The 21,073-nt window shown below is 55.4% G+C and overlaps 2 protein-coding genes across 2 annotated transcripts; one reads left to right on the top strand and one right to left on the bottom strand.

Moving 5' to 3' along the window:
- Nucleotides 1-6,098: 6,098 nt before the first annotated feature.
- Nucleotides 6,099-10,297, top strand: VOLCADRAFT_58602 (uncharacterized protein; the record flags this gene model as incomplete). The annotated part of the gene is made up of 8 exons (XM_002948843.1): nucleotides 6,099-6,323; nucleotides 6,834-6,905; nucleotides 7,175-7,296; nucleotides 7,797-7,903; nucleotides 8,261-8,312; nucleotides 8,797-8,897; nucleotides 9,501-9,698; nucleotides 10,092-10,297. Coding segments are annotated over 8 exons (1,083 nt in total), but the record flags the coding sequence as incomplete, so codon positions are not given.
- Nucleotides 10,298-14,368: 4,071 nt separating this feature from the next.
- On the bottom strand, nucleotides 14,369-16,291 carry VOLCADRAFT_89216 (uncharacterized protein; the record flags this gene model as incomplete). The annotated part of the gene is made up of 3 exons (XM_002948708.1): nucleotides 14,369-14,678; nucleotides 15,068-15,127; nucleotides 15,567-16,291. The coding sequence occupies 3 exons, from the start codon at nucleotides 16,289-16,291 to the stop codon at nucleotides 14,369-14,371; spliced, it is 1,095 nt and encodes a 364-aa protein (XP_002948754.1).
- Between the last annotated feature and the right edge of the window lie 4,782 nt (nucleotides 16,292-21,073).

Here is a 21,073-nt window from a genome sequence, read left to right as displayed (position 1 = left end):
CTGAGCTGAGCTGTCATACACAGCGGGCCTTGCTTTCAGGCTTTTGCCAGGGCCTGTATGGGGCACTTGGCCGCGTTGTCGTTTCGTGCGGGGGTGCGTTTTGAGCTTTTTTTTGGACCCCTAAACAATGCTAAAAGGATGCGTCAGAAAGTATGAACTCGCATTGTAATGGTCATGGTGATGGTAACGATGGTGAAAATGGCTTTTAGCCGCCGTTGTAGCTGTGTTGTGACAGCACTGCTCCTGTGGTGCTGGGGTTTAAGTCGCAGTTCCGCTACAGCAGGCCGCCGGGAAAGGAAAACGCTGCACAAGACCAGTATGCCTACGCACCATCGAAGAAGGTCGCCAGCGAAAGATGCCCGCGCTACATTATACGCAAGTCCAGATCGCCGTGTATGCGACCGGAGCGCTGAAGTGCGTGTACCTGCAGTACGTGTTTGACGAGGTGACGAGCGCCCGCGTCATCGACTCTGGGTAACGAGTGGCTGAGCGTTGCCCTTGGTGCTAGGCCAGGAGGCGTTTGAGGGCAAAGAGGGCGGCATCGCAGGCAGCGTATGGCGCTAGTATTGTTACACCCGGGGCATCACGCCACCTCAGAATGCTGCAGCTGTCCCATCTTGGACTGTCCGGATTGGTGGCGCCCCTTCGATTACGGAGTTCTCTCTTCTCAAGCTTCCACATGGCGCGTCTCCTAACAAATGGGCGGAGTTGCAGGGCGAACAGGCCTGGTGTGACCGCGAACTTCTGCACCATACGTGCAAATTATTGCCAAGCTGGACTCTGAAAATAAAAAAACACGGATTCAGGATTGCCTCTTAACTTATCGAGCACGAATATTAAATGGCAGGACGGTGGCCGTCCTCCGTTTCTCGACAGACATACCGACGTCACCTCGTAACCTTACCTTGCCACTTGTTCATACAGCCCTTACAGGCTTCCTTTGGCTGAAAGAAAATGGCGTGCTCGCCAACGAAATGCACGGACGCGGCGGGCAGCTACGTCACAGTGCAATATTATGCACGTTCCACAGCCATTGTAGCTTTCAGAAACGGAAACGCATGATCCTCGCTAGTTTTAATGCATGCGTGGGCGGCTGGCCATCACATATTCCATGCAAAGCGACGTACCCGGCTCCCTCTTAAGCTGTGCTTCCACAGATACATAAAAAAAACACCGCACGCCATGTTCTCATTTGCCAAGCGAGCCACGTTGAAGGCCAGTCCCCTTTAGTTTCCCCCTTTAGGCGAACAGCTAAGGTGGCCCAACCTCGAGTGGCCCAACCACGAGTTTGACGGGATCGCCCAGCTGGCCGTGTGTGTATATCGGGTAATCTCCCCTCTTGACATGTGTGGTCCCCTTCCAGCGCACTGGCCTCGAGAGTACCAATCTTCGCGGTCTTCATGGCGCTGGCGAAACACAGCTTCCTTGCTACTTCCATAGTCGCGGTCTGCTACTTCCATAGCTCCTGAGAGCCCCCATGCCACTGCCACACTATGCCAGCAACGGCATCAAACAACAGAAGTCTGCACTGTACGCACCACAGCAAACACATGGAGATATGTAGAGCAGCTGAACAGGGCGCTCCTGCAGGAAACATGGACGGTGTTTATGATAAGCGTGCAAGCTGCCGACGGGGGCTGTGGTCATTGGCTGTTGTGAGCCCTACGATTTACACTTGGACATGAACCTGGTTTCGGAGGAGGAGGTGCAGTGCAGCAGCATCTGGATTATGCAGAGGGTGATTCGGGAGCATGCAAGCTGGAGAAGGCCTTGTATGGGCAGAAACAGGCCCAGCACGCGTGGTATACGTACTCTTGAAGGGAGGAGCTTGAGCTGGTGGGCTTCAAGGTTTCACAGGCCGATCCAGGCCTGTTCCTCAAGTCCACAGGATGTGGAGCGAAAGCACACGTGTGCACATGCTGGTCTACATAAATAGTTTGCTGGTTGTGGTGATGGTGAGCTATTCCATTGTCGAAAAGGCCAAGGAAAGGTTGGATTACGCGTGAGACGGCCGGGACCTGGGGAAGGCTTGGGTGTTTCTTGGCTATACGACATCGAGGGAGAGTGAATGCTGAAGCTGTCACGGACATGTTTCACATGGAGTTGGTCTGTTCTGGACTGTTCTGTTCTGATCTGTTCTGGTCTGGAGACACTACTGCGATATGCGGTTTAAGGTCCATGCTGTCAATGGCTCTGCTTGCTGAGGGAAATCTGTTGAATGCACTGCAGAACCCGCACAGGGAGTTGGTGGTCAGCCTCTTGTGCCTGTCCGTGGGCACTAGGCCTGACACCGCTTATTCCACAGGAGAGCCCGGCCCGTTACATGGCCAAGCTAACAAATGAGGATTGGCAGGGTGTTTTAACAGTATGTTGCTGGCACGAAGAGTGTAGGTCTCATGTTCCGTGGAAAGTCGGGTGCAGAGGCTTTGCATCGCTTTGCATGGCGACTGCTACTGCGACTCCGATTTTCGGTTGCGTGTGGACGCAAGGCGCTCCACCACCGGCTATATCTTCATGAACGCTGGCTGGCCCAACGATCCGGTAGAGTTTCATACGGTTGGTACGTCGACTGAAAAGGCTGAGTACATGTGAAGCAGCGCTGCGACGAAAGAGGCGCTTTGGTTCCGCCATCTGCCGCGTGATTTGAAGCTGCATGCCCGCCGATTATGACACGCGGGTCTGTCAGGGAGTTAATACTGTAGTCTCCTTCCCCCTGTTCCCGCATCCTTCATGGCAACAGAGCACAAAACTTTGTCTGACCTTTAATGGCAACGTGTGGCCAAAGTCTCTGTTTTGTTCTCAGTTAGCATCGTCAAACCCAAATCCGGACGAACCACTGTCTTCGCGTGTGTGCATGTGTGGAAGATTGAAAGTTCAAGGAACCGTGCTGTGGTGCAGTGCGCCTTTAGCAACTGCTAAGTATGTCTCCATAATACGCAAGCTGTCTCCCAAAAGCGGTTGGATGTGCGTAGATTGGAATGCTCACTAGTGAGCTTACAAGGAGGTCCCTGGCGCAGTTTTGCGGGTCTTCAATGAGCCAAGATGCTACGTGGTTGCTTCAACAAGTATTTGTGCCACGCTGACGGCTTTGCGATTCTGAAAGGCTTGATAGAATATAACGGCTACCGACTTGACAACTAAACGCGCAGCGGTCTCAACCTGCGTTGCGTTAACCCAGGCAAGAAGGGAAAGTTTGTTACATGATTCTGGTGAAAATTCGCGCATGCGAAGAAAATTAGCTGTTAGACCGTTTTCACACATTCACTGTGGCGTTGAAGGACATTTGGATGCCTAATGCAATCCACTGGAACACACCTTGCTTAGGTAGAAAAGTATCGCAGGCACTCCAGAATCACCGGAAAAGAATTCGCATTTTCATCATGGGCATGGATCTCCGCCGGCACCAAATACGACGCAACAGCCTGCACAAAGAAGTTTTCAACAAAACCTATCCTACCTCAAGGCGTGTAGGTTTCACGTAAATTAGATACTGCTTTATTTGTCGACGACTGCTCCGCTTCTGTTAACCGCGGCCACTTCCTTCCAAATGCCAACCTACCGTCCTACTCTTGAGCGCGTTCCAATTATCTCCAACATAATTATGTTGTATAGCAAGCGTCTGCTTTGTGGGGGCGGCTCTACGTGATTGACCGGGAGCCCCCTTACCGGCACGCAGTTTGTCTTTTGGCAGCAACAGCCAAGTACAGGCAGATAGAATTATTATTGCACTTAGCACATAAACATGTCGTTTTTGAACCCATCAGCGCCAGAGTGGAAGCCTGTGTCCGCTCCTCGGGCGGCGGCACCAAAAGGCCAAACGTCAAACGATGGGCGCAGCAGCCCTGACAGCACATCAATTCAGAAACCTCAGCCCAGCCTGGGGTTCGGGCCAGCTTCCGCTTCCACAAGACACGCGGACGATTTTCCCGCTCTCGGCGCTGCATCCCAGGGAAGCGGTAACAGCAAGAACGCTAACCGCGAGTCAAGCGTAAGGTCCTGGAGGAAAGTGGCATCGGCCAGCGGGACCGCCAACGGGCAGCCGCAGGCAGCCGGAAGTTGCGTATCGGCTGCCCCAAGCAGCGCCGTGCCGCCGACTTCGCAGCCAGCAAATGCCTGGCCCCTTCCCGGCGAGGCGGCAGGACCTGCCAAGTCCATCGCATCCGGCGCTCCTCAGCCACTTCATCACGGCACGCAGCAGCCACAGCCTCCGCAGCAGCCCGTTCAGCAGGCGGCACGTGCGCCGCTGCAATGCCAAGGGCCCAGCGGTGGTGGCGGTCGTGCTCACGTCAAGTCGCAGCAGCCTCAGCAGCAGCATGGCCCACAGCACCAGCCGCGAGCCGCCCATCACCAGCCGGTTGATTCGCCCCAACAACAACAACAACACCAGCAACACGACCATAACCACCGCAATCAAACCCACAACAACAACAACAATAAAAGCAATCAGAGCCAGCAGCAGCCCCAGAACCAGACTGGCAGGCACGCTCCGAAGCAACACGACGGCGCCGTGGCGGCGGTCGGCAGGGCTCTGGGCCACGGCGGCGGCAGCGGCGGCGGCAACAGGGTGGCGGCGCCACAGCCACAGCCTCCGCCACCGAAGGGCTCTGTGCCGGCGGCTGTAGCCAACGGTTTCTGTCCCTCCCCGGCGGCTGTGGCAGCCTTCCGCGGAGCCCAGGGAGCGTCCGTACAGGCCGTACAGGAAGCCGGCGCCACCCCGCCTCTGTCCATGCGAAAGCAGGGCTCCCTGAGGGATCTCCTGCAGGCGCAGCAGCAGCAGCAGCAGCAGCCAGTACCGACGCCGCCGCCGCCGCGACCAGGACCGCGTGCAGCAGCCGCCGCGGCAAGCACCACACCGTTCTCTTCGGCCTCAGCGCAGGCGCAGACAGGTGGTGCTGGCACGCCAGCCGCAAGCCGCGCCGGCGGTAGAAAGACGACGTCGCCACTGACGACGGCGCTTGACGCTGCCGGCGCGGCGGCGACGGCGGCGGCCGCCTCTGCCGCTGCTCGCGCCGCACTTTGCTCCTCTCCAACTCAGTCCGCAACGGCGGCGGCGGTGACGGCGGCGGCAGCGTCGAGCCCCATTCCCGCTCCACCGAGCATGCAGCTGCATGGTTCACCTGCTGCGATGGCGGCTGCCGCAGCCGCCACAGCTGCCGCGGGCTCCGTACACACGCCGTCCCAGCCCATCGCCATCCGCAGCCGCGGCAGCCGCCAGCAGTTGACCATGGAGAAGGTCATGGAGGCGGAAGACGACGAGGAGCGCAGCCGCAGGATTGAGAAGCGCAGGGCGGAGAAAAACGGCGCCGCGGCGGCGGCGGCGGCGGCGGCGGCCTCCGCCGCGTGCGGCAACGACGCAAAGCCGCCGCCTCCACTCGCCGAAGAAACCATGACCTTTGAGGAAGGTTTTGACACGCATAGTGTCCCGAGTCGAACCAGCTCGGTAAGTGACGAAGAGGGCACTTGAAAGAAAGAAAGAAAGATAGATAGATAGAACGATAGAACGAACGCACCTGGGTGCCGCCGTCAGTACCATCCGTCAGCACCAACACCAACACCATCACCGACCCTGCGGTACGGCATGTGTTTTCTTCTCTCTCCCACTCTTGCAACACCCCGCAGCTCGCAAGCCGTCCCAGCTTGGCGCCCTCGGAGAGCGGCGGCATCAGCGCGCAAGCAAGCGGAGAGCAGCAGGACCCCGCGGCCGCGGCGGCGGCGGCAGCCGCTGTAGCGGCGGCTGTCGCCGCCGCCGCCGGCGGCACTGGCGGCAATGCCGCCGGCTCTGGAACCTCCGACGTATCCACCTCCGGCGCCACCACCACCTGCACCGCCACCGCCACCTCAAACGGCAGCGGCGGCGACGGTGTCGCTGTCGCCAGTCTTCGTGAGGCGCAGGCGGAGATGTACGGCGACGGCCCGGTTACGTGTCCTCCCCTGCAGGGCGTGGAGGAGGCGTCTCAGCGCGCGGCGGCAGTGGCGGCGGCGTCCCACGTGGCGCCGTTTGTCGTACCATCCGGCAAGGTAGGAGGTTATTTAGAAGGCAGGAAGTACAATTTAAACTCCCATTGCCACTCTCCCGCTTCCAACCACTCCAACCGCTGCAGGTCGGTCCCCAGGACTTTGAGATGCTGCGGGTTGTGGGTCAGGGCGCCTTTGGCAAGGTGTTCCAGGTGATGCACCGGGCCAGCAGGACGGTGTATGCCATGAAGGTGATGAGGAAGGAGCGCATTCTGCAACGGGACCACAGCGAGTACGTGCGCTCCGAGCGGGATCTGCTCACGGCGGTCGTACATCCGTACATTGTGACATTGAGGTTCAGCTTCCAGGTAGCATTCCTTGGCCGTCGTGGTGGTGGGGGCTGGGCAGGGAGGGTGTGGAGAGGTGGGGTTTGCGACCCCTCCGGGCTGGGGTTGGGGGGGAAGAGGCGAGGTGGGTGGGTCCTTGTACGGAGCACCTTCGTGTGGTTTTGTTTTGTCGCATGTAATCTCGGGGTCCCCACGTACGTACGTTCATACATGCATACATACATGCATACATACATATCAGGCAGGTGGCTGGCAGAAGTTAAGGCGTGACTTCTGCTCCCGGAGGGTCCGGGTTCAAATCCGCCTGCCCGCCCCACGTACATACATGCATACGTACATACATACATACATACATACATACATACATACATACATACATACATACATACATACATACATACATACATACATACATAATACTCCTGCACAGGTACCGCCGTTCACTGTCTTTCGACCATCTCCCCGGGGTCCTCTCCACACAAAAACACACTTAGAGTTGCGTACGTCATGAACCACACGCGGGCCCCGCAGACCCCCACAAAGCTGTATCTGGTGCTGGACTTTCTGAACGGGGGCCACCTCTTTTTCAACCTCTATCGCCAGGTGAGGGAGGGGGGGAGGGAGGGAGGGGGGGCCGAGGGAGGGAGGGAGGGGGGAAGTGGGTGAGCGAGGGAGGGAGTGTGATCTAAGCCGTTGCTGCTGCAGCTGCGGCTGTTGCTGCTGGGTATGTGCTTTCTGTTGCTGTTGCGTGTACAGCAGCGACTGCGACTGCGCCCAAAGGTCTCTGCGCCTTTTGCTGTGTTTGCATGGGGTTTGTGTACTGCTCTGTCTATTTGTTTACCTAATTGTATGTATGTATGTCGGCTGCTCAGGGTGTTTTCAGCGAGGACGTGGCCCGGCTGTACACCGCGGAGATCGTGTTGGCCATCAGCTACCTGCACTCCCAGGGCATCGTGCACCGGGACCTCAAGCCGGAGAATGTGCTGCTGGACAGGTGGTGCCGGGGCTTGGGGTGCCGGGGCTTGGGGTGGGGTGGGGTGGCTGGGGGGGGTGTGGATTGCGGGTGGGTTGGGGGGGGGTTGATGATGTAAATGGTGCTTGTCTTGCCGTTAGCTCATAACTCCCCCCGAGCGCCGTGTTTCTGTGTTATTGTCCGGGTTGTCAGTTATCATCACCGTACTTGACACTTGACACGTGGACGCACGCTTGTTTCGTCCATGTTGGACTTGGTTATTAGATAGCCTAGCAGGCTCTTACATGGGCTTTTGATTGGATGATGTGGCCTGTAAGCCTGTGATGCCTGTGAGCCGTGCACACCTAATTCCGAAGCGTGACTAGCTCAGGACGCAAAAGCACGACGCGAGCTTTACAATCATCTCCACCATCATCATGATGATAACCACCGTCACCATCGTCACCACCAGCACCATCGTCACCACCAGCACCATTATCCCTGCCGTCCCTCTTTCCTGCCCCCTCCCCCCCTGAGTGCAGTGAGGGTCATGTACGGCTGACGGACTTCGGTCTAGCCAAGGGCAACATGGGCGGTGAGACGGATCGAACCAACTCGTTCATCGGGACTATGGAGTACATGGCGCCAGGTGGGAGCTGTGTGTGTGTATGTATGTGAAGGGGGGGAGATGAGGTGGGGGTAGGGGGGGCGCATTGGGGTGGGGGGGAAGAGGAGGGGGATGGCCTGGGGGGTGTTTTTGGGGGGGGAGAGGGGGACAGGAGGTCCCTCTGTTGCACTGGCCTCGACTTTGGCCCCACCTCACCCCACCTCACCTCACCTCACCCCACCTCACCCCACCTCACCCCACCTCACCCCACCTCACGTCACCTCACCTCACCTCACCTCACTCTTAAGAGATATGTATGGACTCTCCCCCTCTCTCCCCCCCTTCTCTCTTTCTTCCCTCCCCCTCCCTCTCTGTGTGGCTGTGTGTGTGTCTGCTCAGAGATCATCGAGGCCAAGGGTCACGGGAAGGCGGTTGACTGGTGGAGCACCGGGTGAGTCCAGGAGTACGTGAGGTTTGGGGGGGTGGGAGGTGGAGTACGTGATGATGCAGGAAGCGAAGGTTAGCTGGCGGCGTGGCGAGGTGGGGAAGCGGGAAGGTGAGGGCACGAGGGTAAATTGTAGACGTACAGGGCTTTTTTGTCCGGTGTGTCCGGTGTATGCATGTATGTATGTATGGCGAAAATTTGTTGTTGGATCTTGTGTTCGTGTCAGTCCGCCTCTCTCCCGACAATCCCCCACGTACCGCTTCCCTCCCGCGCTCCCTCCCCTACGCCCCCTTCGCCCCCTCTCGGCAGCTGTCTTTTTGATTTTTGAATCATCGTCGCCATCACTGCGTACGAGTCTCACCTGCGTTTCTTGTGCCCCGGCCCCGGTGCCCCCAGCGAGAGGGTGTGTGTGGGTGTTTTTACCCAGTCCACAAACCCCTCTACCCTCTCCCGCTGACTGGTGTTTCCTCCCCCCCCTCCCGCCGTACAGTATCCTGATGTACGAGATGCTGTGCGGTGTACCGCCCTTCCGAGCGAAGAGCCGACAGGCGCTGCAGCAGCAGATCGCCTCGGGAAAAGTCAAATACCCCAGTAAGTAAGGAACACGTGCAGGCGTGTTTTGATACGGGAACCCTTTCCGTGAAACCGAGCGTTAATTGACCTGTGTACAAAATAAAAAGTTAAAGGATGTCCGCGCAGTAGCAGCAGCAGTAGCAGCAACAGTAGCAGCGGGAGTTAGTACCTGTTATTCGGAAAGGTGTGCGAGGACATGCAAAAGGGCCCAGGGGGGACGCGGGTCTGCTGTGGCACCGTGCCCCGGTTCTAACTTTGAAGAGAAAGGAGGTGTATGTGTGTGTGTGGGTGTGGGTGTGGGTGTGGGTGTGGGTGTGTGTGTGTGGACCTGTTTTTATATTGAACGACGCTGGTTGATTGCAGGTTTTAGTTACAGTTGATCGCTTAGTTTAGTTTTATGCAGTTTACACCTATTTTATTTCGGTAGAATTGTATTTTTCTTGTTTCTGGTCACTGCCTCCCAGCCCCTTCTACCCCTCTCGTTTACTTTGCAGACCGCCCTTTATACCGCGCCTCTGTGTTTGTCCCCACCTCCTCCTCCTGTGCCCCTCCCTCCAACCTGCCCTGGCCCCACGTTCCGCTCCCCCTCCCTCCCTCCCCCCCCTCCCTCCCTCTTCTTAGAGTTCTTGTCGTCGGAGTCCCAAAATCTTCTGAAGGGCCTCCTGACCAGGGACCCCGCTAAGCGCCTGGGCAATGGCCCCGATGGCTCCGAGACCGTCAAGAGACATGCCTTTTTCAAATCCATCAACTGGGCCAAGCTGGAGGCGCGGCAGATCGAGTCCAAGTTTAAGCCCAACGTGTCATGTCATATGGACGTCGGTGAGTGAATCTGTGTGTGGAGGAGGGGAAGGGAGGGGGGGGGGAAATGTGTGGCTATGGTACTATGGCAGTGAGGAAAGGTGCGGTGGTGGAGGGTTAGAGCAGGAGGCGGGGGTGGAGAAAGGCGCTGGGGGTAGGGAGAGCGAGGATACTAATTGTGTCATATGCATAGTAGTCGCCAGCAGGGCCACCAGCACGGCCAGGACTTTTATGGATAGGCTAGGAGACCTTGTACCTCTCAACATTGTGAGAAGATTATTTTTGATATGTTTTTAATATCTTCGAATATTCGATAAAGCGGCATTATTAGCCTACAGCGCACGTTGCATTTACACATCGGTAAGGATTTCTCTTCTCCTCATACCGCCGCCGTTTCCGCTCCTTACACCGCAGCCAACTTTGACAAGATCTGGACGGAGCAACCCGCCGTGGACTCCCCCTGCGGTACGCCCACCGTCGCCTCGTTGGGCAAGTTTGAGGGGTTCACGTACGTGGAGCCGTCCTTCCTGGCCAGTCAGCACGGCGCGGCGTCGGTGGCGCAGCTGGCGGTGGTGGCGGAGGCGGCGGCGGCGGCGGAAGCACCCGCATCGTCGTCTTGAGAGGTTGATGGACAACCAACTACATATCGGTAGCAGTCGCAGTAGCGCATTGTAGCAGCTATATCGCTATGTAGCAGCGGAGGATATGCTCTGTGGGTCCCTACCATACCCTGCCCGGAGAGGCCGTTGCGACTTGCTGGCTGGCAACTATTGGCGACTGGGGCTTGGCGACTGCGGCGTTTAGGTGGCGAGGTGTTTGTCGCAGCGTTCGGCTGCTGAGGTGGGAGGAGGAGGTGGTGCAGGAGTGGGGCCGGGCTGGAGCAGGTGATGATGGGGATGATGATGGTGGTGATGGTGGTGGTGATGATGATGATGGGGATGGTGGTGGTGATGATGATGGTGGTGGTGATGATGATGATGGGGATGGTGGTGGTGATGATGATGGGGATGGTGGGGGGGTTTCCGAAGGGGCGGAGAGTTGTTGTCTGTAGGCTGACGTGACGACGACCCAGCACCGGTGCCCCGCCTTCGCGGACGTTTGTGTGTCGGAAGAAAAAAGGAGGGAAGAGGGGAGGAGTTGTGGTGGCGGGAGGGGAGATGATGGAGGTGAGGAGGTTTTGACCGAGACAGAGCGGCATGTAGGAGGTTGGACGAGAGCGATTGCGCAGGGGGACAAGGCTGCTATTTGCGTGTATGTATATATGTGTGTATCTATGTATGTTTGTTTGTGGGTGTTTGGGGGGTTATGTGAGAACGGGGACGGGTTGAGCGGCTTTGTTTCATCCGTAAGGGGGTGGCTTTGGGGGTAGGATGGCGGTGGCCCACATGTGCCTAGCTGCATACAGGCGAACAAGGCCTTATACCGCTTCCACACATCGGAAGTGTTTTCCTTTTCGTCCCGCCTTTGGACTTCGGAGGGGCGGATTCCTTTCGCCTGGGACGAGCCGTTGTTGTGTCGCTCCTTGTTGCCGGGAGCTCCACCGTCATGTTCCGGATCGTTTATTCTGCGCCAGGATAATTCCCGCTGCGTTTTGGAAGTTAAGGCTCTACGTCGCTACGAGCCCTTGGGGCACATAGTTGAGAGAAGACCAAACCCTATGAATTTTATCAGGCATATTTCTTTTAAATGCACGCATTTATCGAGTACAGGGCGTCTATGTTAGTGTGTTTGGGGAGGATGTGCTCCCTTGCTGTGGCGATGGTTACTCGCTGCCTGCTGCCCAGTTGAGGCCCGTTGTTGGGAGGTGTGTCGTGGAAAGAGCAATGCCGTTATGAACCGTGGATCCCTTAGCTTTTGTGCGCAATAAAGGCCCGCAGCCCCACATGCCATGAGTCGCAGCGGCGGCTGTTTGGGGCTCTTGAGGTCATCATCGTTTTGGTGATTGGGCCTGGCTGTGCTGGCGCTGATCGGCGGTGGTGATGGTGGTGGTTGGCGATAATTTCTGGTTATTAGGGGGGCCGGGGCACAAGGCCGAATCGGGTGGGGAAGGATGCAAAAAGAGGTAGTAGGTATGATTTAGTTTTGCTGCGTTAGTTTCATCACCGTCATCATCGTCGTTGTTCTCATTTTCCCGCTGGCTGCCAAAAAGGGAGGGAGAGAGGGCTAGGTGATCGGTCAACACTGTCTTGCATTTGTATGGTTAGGATGACATGATGGATAGATATTTTGCCGTTGCGGTTTCGGGGCCGGGGTTTCCACGGGGGGTGCATGTCGTCATGTACGTTCGTTTCAGGATCTGTACGGTAGCAGTATGGGGGGAGGTTAGGATTGTTGTTTGCAATATGGTTTAGGTGATTTATAGTATTTCCCTTCGTGGGTGATGGTAGTGGTGGTAAGCGGTAAGAACTGGGATTGCTAAGAGGCGCGCTGTTTTTTTGTTAACATCCCTTTAGTAGTAACATACCATATTTATGATGGTCTACCACCGGTGGCGGTTATGCAAAGCTGTTGAGGTCGATGGTTAGTCCATACAAAAAACACGGGCTTTGCAACACAGAGAGTAAGAAAGAGCTCTTTCGCCACCATACCCCTGCCATGGTCCACCCGTTTCCTCCCATATTTCGCCCCAATGACCCGCACAGGCCGTTTCCCCTGCATGCATGTTGACACGCGTCTTGCTCATGCGGCAAGCGTCCGAGGACTGGATCTACATATTTGGATCCAGTTTAAAAAACGCCATATTGATCAGCAATCTTAAAACTCAGGACCTTTCATATAAGGGAATGTGCTGAGGTCTTCTCGCCCACCAATGCCAGCCTGCGGCATCCTGCGCCATCTGGCTTCAAGGCATCTACGGTACAACAGCGCGCCGTACGCTCCTCATCCTCTCCTACCTCCTGCCTGCCATCATGCCAGCCTGCTTGTCTATGCAATACCATATGGCGTGTATGCACACCTTTTACGTGGAGAATAACATAAAAAACTTGGATTGCGCTCCCAAGGCCGAACAGTTGATTGAATCGTTGGAAGTAAAGGGTGACGAGGGTCAAGATAACCATAACACAATTCGACATGTCAAGTCGGCCTGAGTCCCTTAGACGCACTACGTCCTGAACTCCAGTAGAACCACAGCACTGTGCTCGATGCGCCCATGTGTTTCAAATAGAGAAGCCTTCGACGCATTGGACAAGGCAGCACACGGCGTAAACCAGTACCCAGGCGTACACACTAACCACACCAAAGGAACACCAAACGAATGGTCGAGTAGCCACAGGAACTGCTGGTCGACGCATGTGCACCCACATAAGAGACAGAAACTAAACCCCATACACGCCCGCAGATCAGGATTTTTATTAACTATATAAAATCTCGTGCGATAAATCTGCGATAACCGATTGTGCACGCGAGGAGCCTCCTGAACTCAAGGCAGCTCGCAGTGTTTCCTCTCCCGTCGATTTCGTCCCTCCATGCCTGGGAATGCAGCCGAGTGTTTTGACGGTGGTTGGCTGGCTTCTCCTCAATGGGCCCATCAAAATGCTGCGTGTCGTGTCTCTGTGCTCTTTTCCCCCCTCCCCTAGAGAAGCCCCAAACAGGTGCAAGTATACGCATAGCACTGATTACGCTCCCATGTACAGCTATAGTGGTATATCACATACAATGCAACAACTCGGGCCCCCAAACAAGGATTGTACACTTTGAAGCTCGAAATCAAATGAAGGAAAGCACCGCGCGCACACCAAACGCACGGTAACATCAGAACTTTTGAAAGAGGCCATGAAAACTTGGGATGAGTAATGTCAGACCATTGCCCCGTTGCTTCCGCACCCCATCAGTGCAATCCAGTGCCAAATCCACTGGTCACGACACATGTCACGTACACGCCACGCAGGGAAGCATTGCTTGCGATATCAGTACGACGTCAGCCCTTTCCTCGGGTAGCTGGATCACGATCAGCGTCCATAATACAGCGCCTGCCGATTTCTGACCTTGCTTCCAAACTTGTCCCCTCCTCCCTCAACCCGGCCCGGCTCCCCTGTCCTACTCTGATATGACCCCATATGTATGTTGTTACAGGGTGGTTAACTTCGCCAGCGGCCCCCTTTCCCGGGGCAGTCCCTGCTCTCCCCTGCTAGAGGGGCACCCTAATCCGTCACCCCATCCGACTTCAGAATGTATTCGTTGAGTTCGGCAACTCACCACCAGCATCCAACCAAATCTAGCGGATCAACGGCGCATCAACTTAGTTCCTGGTCAGCTCGCAAGTTGATATTATCACGTCCTACACCGTCCATAAGATGGGGGGCCACCTCCCATTTCATCACTCCTCAAACACCCGAGGAGCCGGCAGGCGGATTTGAACCCGGGTCGACTGGGTCAACTGGGAGCAGAAGTCAGGCCTTAACCTCTGCCAGCCGCCTGCCTATATGAAGATCAACAGGATACCCCATATGAAGATCAACAGGACCTCGTTTCGTTCGCTATGACACCACAGCGCGCCCCCCCACACCCAGATAACCACCTCGCCAGCACCCCCTCAGCCTGCATAACAGCCGTCATGTAGGAAGCTAAGCAGGTGGATGAGGTGGGCCCGCGGGTAGGCTGGCGGAGGATTACGGCTCCAAGCTAGGTTCACCAAGCTAAAGGACTCATAGCCGCCACTGCCACGGCTGCTGCCGCAGCCACAGCCACAACTACCGTCCTTGGCCGCTTTGCAGCCGTAGCGCCAGTGGCACGCCTTCCGCGAACGGCAGCGTGCACACGGACAGCCCAGCCAAGCGCTTCTCCATCACCGACAAAGGCACCATTAACATGTCCACATCTGCCGGGCTGAGCAGCAGTATCCGGGCGACCTGGTCGGCGTCGCCGTAGGAGATGGCGTAGTCGCCGCGCCGGCCCAGCCGCTCCAGGCCGCTAGGGAAGACGATGCCGAAGTGGCCCTCGGAGGGCGGCAGGAAGCCGTGGCTGAGGTGCGTGATGGTGTAGGGCGGTCCGGCCCTGAACCTTCAGGTCGGGTTCGACGCAGAAAACACAAAGCAGGGAAGCAAGAAGAGCGATGGAATGAAGCGGAATCAGTTAAGGGGTGAGCTGGAATTCGCCTCGTTGCGGGGCTGTTGCTCCTTTCCTTAGGAGACTCCTAACTCCTTTCAAGCTCTGCGTCAGTTAGCGGAGGCCGCCGAGTGTAAGTCATCATACACATTGCACATCATCCTAGCCACCGTTCTGGCCATGCATCCTTAGCCTTGACTCCTAGACGTCTTCATCCTGGTAAGGCACTGCTGCCCGGTCAACAACGCATCGCCGGTGTTTTCCAATGTGCCCTCCACGCCTCCACAAGGCGTCCATACATCGGGTGCACCAATGCACGCAAACTCATTGGCGAGTGCACCTACCTGTACAGGAAGAGCCCGTAGTCAACATGGTAGTGCTTGGACAGGTTGCCACTTGGGCCCCTGCAGACACACAGAGGTTGTTAGTGTGCGGATGCGCAGGTTTAGGTGCAAGGGTTTGTGTCTTCGGATGTGAGTTCACAGGTTGCGGCAGCGGCACTCCAAAACAGCACCCACATCGCTGAACCGGGGGGGCTCCCCGCCGCCCCCCCGGCTAACCCCGCCTGCATGCACTGCCGTCGCTGTGCACAGCCGCACCGCTCACAAGCAGGTATTACCGGTATGCTTTGTGCGGCCCCATCACTCATGGGCGCCAAGGCCTTCGGACTGTCATATGAGCCCCGTCTGGGCCGAAACTCCGCACCTGTGGGATGTAGGCGGATTGCGTCCAGGTCCGGTTGCCTTCTCCGGCCCTTCCTCCTCCCAGCCCCACCGTCCCGAGCCCGACCTAGCTTCCCATTCACCCCGGATGCTACTCCCACTTTTTTAAGCTCATAGCTACCTGAACATGAATGTCTGGAAGGGGATGGCGCCCTTGAGGTGCGCGTCCAGTCTCAGCAGGTGTGCGCAGTTGAGGCGGACATCCTTGCCCACCACTTTGTCAAGTCCAGGGATTGATTCCGGGTGAAGGCAGCCCGGGTGCACACGCAGGTGCCCCACTGCTATGTAAGATTTGCCGCCAGGCTCCAAGATGGCTGGCGTGCCGCCCGATAGCTGCAGCAGGCGTCCAAAGGTCCGACTGAAGGTGGAAAAGAAGGTTTCGTTGGCGAACGAGTAGAAGCGCGCGTGCGGCATGGGATCCCTGTACGTTGACCAATTGAAGACGGAGTGGGGACCGAAGGGGCCATAGTGGGAGTATGACATCAACGAGGTGCCATTCCAGGGGACCCAGTTCTTGTCCCAGGCGAGGCTGTGATCGTAGCGCAATAGGCGTGGGGGCCCGAGCCGGGGGTCGCATTTGTTGGGGCCCGGCGTTCGGCGGCAGGTAATCATAACGCGGAAGACGGTATTGACGGACGCGCGTGCGCCCCCGTATTTCCCGAAGGGCAGGGAGAGGTAGAGAAATAGGCGGCCGTGCTGGTCATGGAACAGGCGGCCATCCTCGTAGTTGAACTCATTGAGGTAGCGGTAGCCTAGGACTGCCGCCGTGAAGTTGCCCGTCTCTCGGCGGCCCCGAAGCCGTATAACGGCCAGGAGGTTTGCTAACGTTCCGTTCCACGCGTCCATGAAAGGCGGTCGGTCAAGCCGACCGGGAATGCAACGCCGCTCTTCGTTCCGAGCGATGTAGACCCGCGCAAAGACGCCGAAGATATTTCCAGCAAGACGCGAAAAGGCAGGATTGAAGATACATGCGCCATCAGGAAGACCAGAGGCTCTTCGCAGGACCGAGGTAAGGTCTACGATCCCCCGCGCATAAGGTTGGCAGGATTCGTCGCTACAACGACAATACGGATGTGCTTCTGGAAATTGGAAACCAGCTAAATTTGATTCCGAAAAAGTGGCAGCAGCCCTTACAAGGATGAGAAGCAAATTCAAAGCCAAAACAGTCAAGCCCGCACCACGCATTTGAGTATGGTGCTAATGAAGATCAGGCCAGAACTGCAGAGCCACATTATTGCCAGTGTAAATTGAAAGCTCCCGATGCTACCATTATATGGAATTATTAATTCGTTTATACCTGTATCTCCTTAACTCGCGCTAGATGAAATACCCTGTAAGAAACTTCAATAGACTAAATCACGTTAAGCTGCATCTTGTTAAGGTATGGTTTGCAACTAAACATACCGGGTTGCCGCAACCTGGTATGTTGCGACCGGGGTTGCGACCGTATTCCTTTTTAATATTACAGTATTCCTTCCGACATATTATGAACCATCAGGCGTACTTATCAGGCTTATGGTGTATTGTACCACACCCGCGCTTTGACCGCCGCTATAGATTTGCTTTGGCGTAATGCCTCTTACAGTATTTTTTGTTAGAAACACTTGCAAAATGCAGGCGAATAACAAGAGTAGTTATTGGATCACAATTGACCGCTTGAACGGACTACAGCTGCCGCATGTGCTGTTCACAGACGACCGGCCCTATTTGCCTTTTATTGCCACTTACTAGCAGGAGTCGATTTCCTTGATGGTATAGTATTTTGTAAATCTGTTAGGCTAACAGATTTCCAAAATGGCTCCATGCTGTTGCAGCAACAGCATGGACCCATTCCTCCTCCGCATACACACCAAAGATGGTAACAACGATATCTGCAAAAACCACATAGCTACAGTGAGAGGCTTCCTCTCTGCTGGTGCGCTCTCATGTATGTCCAAACGCCATGGAAGCGTGAACACCCAGTTTGGGACCATGTTTCGCCTTCTTAGGCTCGGGACCATCATCCATCGCCTGTGAACGGGGGCTGTCTTCCATGCCTGCCACTGGTGTAACGCAGTACTTATATCCCAGGGAAATCAGCCCGAACGGTTGTGTTGTAGCGCGTTAGAGCGTTACAAAACTTAATCGCTGCGTGATTAAGGCACGACTTGATAAGACTGAGCTACGAACAGTCTACGAATATCTTAAAGAGTTCAGACGTGCTTCCTTACCAAGGAATGACACGCACTTGAGATACCTACAGACTCATCGGTTCGAGCAACCAATGTAGATCTGAAGAGACGTCGTACAATAGAAGTTGTTACGGCCTCCTAAGCAACGAGTACTTATACTCGGGAGGAAGCCTGGGATTAGAGATCAAACCAACAATACACCGGTGAGAGAGATCCCAGAAGCCTACGCTTCTGACGCTCCTTACTCAGAACAGAACCCAGTCCTTGACGGAGCGAATCCGTCCTGTAACCTGTCGGCTCTCGCCGCTATCACGCGCTAACAGGTTGACTTTGGGTTGGGGCGCTAGGGCGCCTGACAGCTGCACGGGCGGGGTCTGGTGACACTCGGGCGCTGGAACCTGGGTCCGGCTATGTCGGAATCTGGACGCACGATTGGAGCCGTGGCCTTGTGAGGGTATTACAGGGTTTACTCAGCCTCCGGTGTGATCCCTGGCCAGGCCATGCGGTCAGTCAAGGTCATGCATTCCCCAACCATGCTGTTTGAAATGTTCACAGCCCCTTGTATATAAACGGGCAATTCACCAGGGAGATGTACCTGTGGCATCCCAACACTCATTTCATGTACACACGCAGCACGATCATCCCGTATGCACCCGTTCAGTATCCCATCACTCTCCCCAAACAGGAAGTCGTAGATTAACCCTCAGTTCACTTGGTCTGACTCCTGTTAGACCCCCCACGCTCTCTCTGTAGCAAAGCCGCGAGCTTGGCACCCCTTCCCGGGCGTTGGCTCCGGCCGCCCATGTTCGCCGGCTGGCCAACCCCCGTTGCTTGCTCGCCGCCCCTGATCGGCTGCTCGCCGCTCCCGTTCGGCTGCACGGCGGCCCCGGTCTCCGGCTCGCCACCCCTGATCCGCTGCTCAAATTTTTGCAGACAGGCCCCCATTACCCTCACAAGGCCACGGCTCCAAGCGCGCGTACAGATTCCGACACGGAGTTCACGTCCTTAGGCCCATCATCTTCATCGGTGTCCGAACCCTCACCCGATGATGCATCCTCCTCACCCACGGCATTCACATCATCATGTATACGATCAGTGTAGAAATACTCCTCTACGGGACCTTCGTCTTGCTCAGGCTGCGTGTGGAGCAAGGGCACATGTTCTCTGGTGGCGGCGTTTTCCGCAGTATCTTTCTGTGCCTTCGCTACTATTTCTGTCTTCTTAATTGAAGGTTTTGGTTTCGATGGCTTCTTGGCTTCGGGCAAGTAAGGGTTGATACCGCTATACATGACAGCACGATTACGGCCCAGTACACATGAAAAACATTCCTTTATATTGGCGGACAGCACCGGGGTATGGATTACAGAGAAGGAACGGTTCGGGGAGTACGGTTTGCACCGTCGTTCATCATTATACCTGATAAGCTTGCAGCTTTTACAGCATCAGGACGTTTTAGAGCTGCTGAAACAGTACCAAACAAAATTGCACATTGCTGCGATGTTGACGGGGAGGGTTTACGTTCCCCGTGTGAGGCCTTGCGCCGTTCGTTTTGGGGTCCCCGTTCTATGACCCTCAAGTGCATGGGGACCGGTACATAACTCTTCTGGTTGCATGTCATGAACGTCATGATCAATACTGTTTGGGCGCTCCATGCGATGCGTCGCTTGCGTTGTTCACATAACGATGCACCTGTCTAGTTTTCTGCTAAACGCTAAGCTCACCACTGCCCCACCGGGGTTATAAACAAAGCAGGGATTGAGAAGGGAAGGACGTACCGACGAAGGACAGCCTCACGAGTAGGCCGTGAAGTTCAAAGTCAGCACGCTCAGTAGCGCTACGATGATTTGCAAAAAGTAACAAACAGAAACGCTTCGCGGTTCAAGAGCAGCTTACCCGCCCCAGAACCAAGCAACGCTCGTCCGTACATTGCAGAAAACCTCGGTTTTCTGCGCAAAACCCAGAAAACCTAGACGTTTGTTTATCTAGTCAATGGCTAAAAAATAAATAAATAGTAATCAATACAATAAAAAAAATAAAAAAATAATAGTATGTTTCTAGTTCGCTTGCATTTTTCGCCGTCTATCTGCTTTTCTGTTTACTAAGTCTAGCGGTCCATGAGCCTCCTGGCTCGTCTGGGCCTTGAAGCTTGAACAATCCACCCATCCATCCATCCATTCATCCATTCACCTATAAAATAAGTTTGACAGTTGGGGTATTCGTAGTAGTGACTCGTTCGGGAGCCTGCCTATCTCATGGAGCCTGTCTTCGGAAATCTTTCTCGCAGCTGCACGGGAAAGGAAGAAAGGAAACTCAGTCAACAAGGAATTTGAAAGTAATTGCTTGTAGTAAGTAAGATGCCATAGGCAAAAGGCCTAGCGAGAGCGGGCTCGCATCCATGTGTCGGGTTCTCACGCTGTTTGGACTTCCGATCGGTGGGACATCCGGTGAAAGTTTGGACTTCCGATCGGTGGGACATCCGGTGAAAGTTTCCGACAACTTTCCCAGTTGAAGAGAGTCATCCGCCCCAGTTCCACGAGGAGTTCCTCAGCGAGCCAATCGCTTTGTTCAACCGTTGTCCATCCAAGAAGCCCTTCTACCTCCTCTACTCTGTCCTGTCCAAACTGGCACTGCTAAGTTAAAGTCTGAAGAAAAGCCGCCCAGTTTCGATCAAGGTTCACTGGTTATCTCTTCAGTGGGCGCGGCGCTATTGATTGCCGCCTTTGATGTGCACTGTAGTGCTTCGAGTTATTTTAGGTCCTGTTGATCCACTTCCCGACGAGTCTGCAATCCTGTCCGATATGTATGAAAAGGCCTCATCCAAGTTGTACGCTACAGAAATTACAGCAAGTTGTACGCCTCAAAGCGCCACGAAGCCACGGTGCAGGGTGAGCACTACACCATGATAATTGCAAGAAGCCTTTGAGCGTAAGCTGCAACCATTGCGTCTTCAGTTTTCAAGCAGCATAGTACAAGGTTACAAGCTCCACGCGATAGTGGTGCATGGCTGTAGAAGCCGGGGGCGCATATGCAATTTGGTGCCAAGAAAGGTCATTGCCATCCATCCTTCCCCCATTCATCTGGGCCCTACACACCTGAAAACCACATCTGAAACCTCATTAAAAAACCTGCTCATGGCTAGGTAGTGCTCACACCCTCAGAAGCAAACGGAGGTGCGCCCATCACCAAAGCATCTCATGGAAACCAAACGCCTTCTTCAAAGTGTACCTGCATCACAAGAAGCTGCTAGACAATCGTTACTGACGTCCTTGTTGCCGCTTCACCTCATCCCAGCCTTCAATTTTTTGTGTACGTAAATACCCGGCAAGCAACCTTTCTAACCTTATCACATGATTGCGTACATACGCTAGGGATCGGAAATGCTCACACCATGTCTCCTCAACACCATTTACTTCAAGAATTGCATCAACAACAGATCACGGGATGCATGAGGTGTTAT

The sequence above is a fragment of the Volvox carteri genome (assembly GCF_000143455.1).
Source record: "Volvox carteri f. nagariensis unplaced genomic scaffold VOLCAscaffold_11, whole genome shotgun sequence".
Classification (NCBI taxonomy): Eukaryota; Viridiplantae; Chlorophyta; class Chlorophyceae; order Chlamydomonadales; family Volvocaceae; genus Volvox; species Volvox carteri.
Note: the sequence above shows the minus strand (reverse complement) of the source record. Positions and strands in the feature narration are given on the sequence as shown.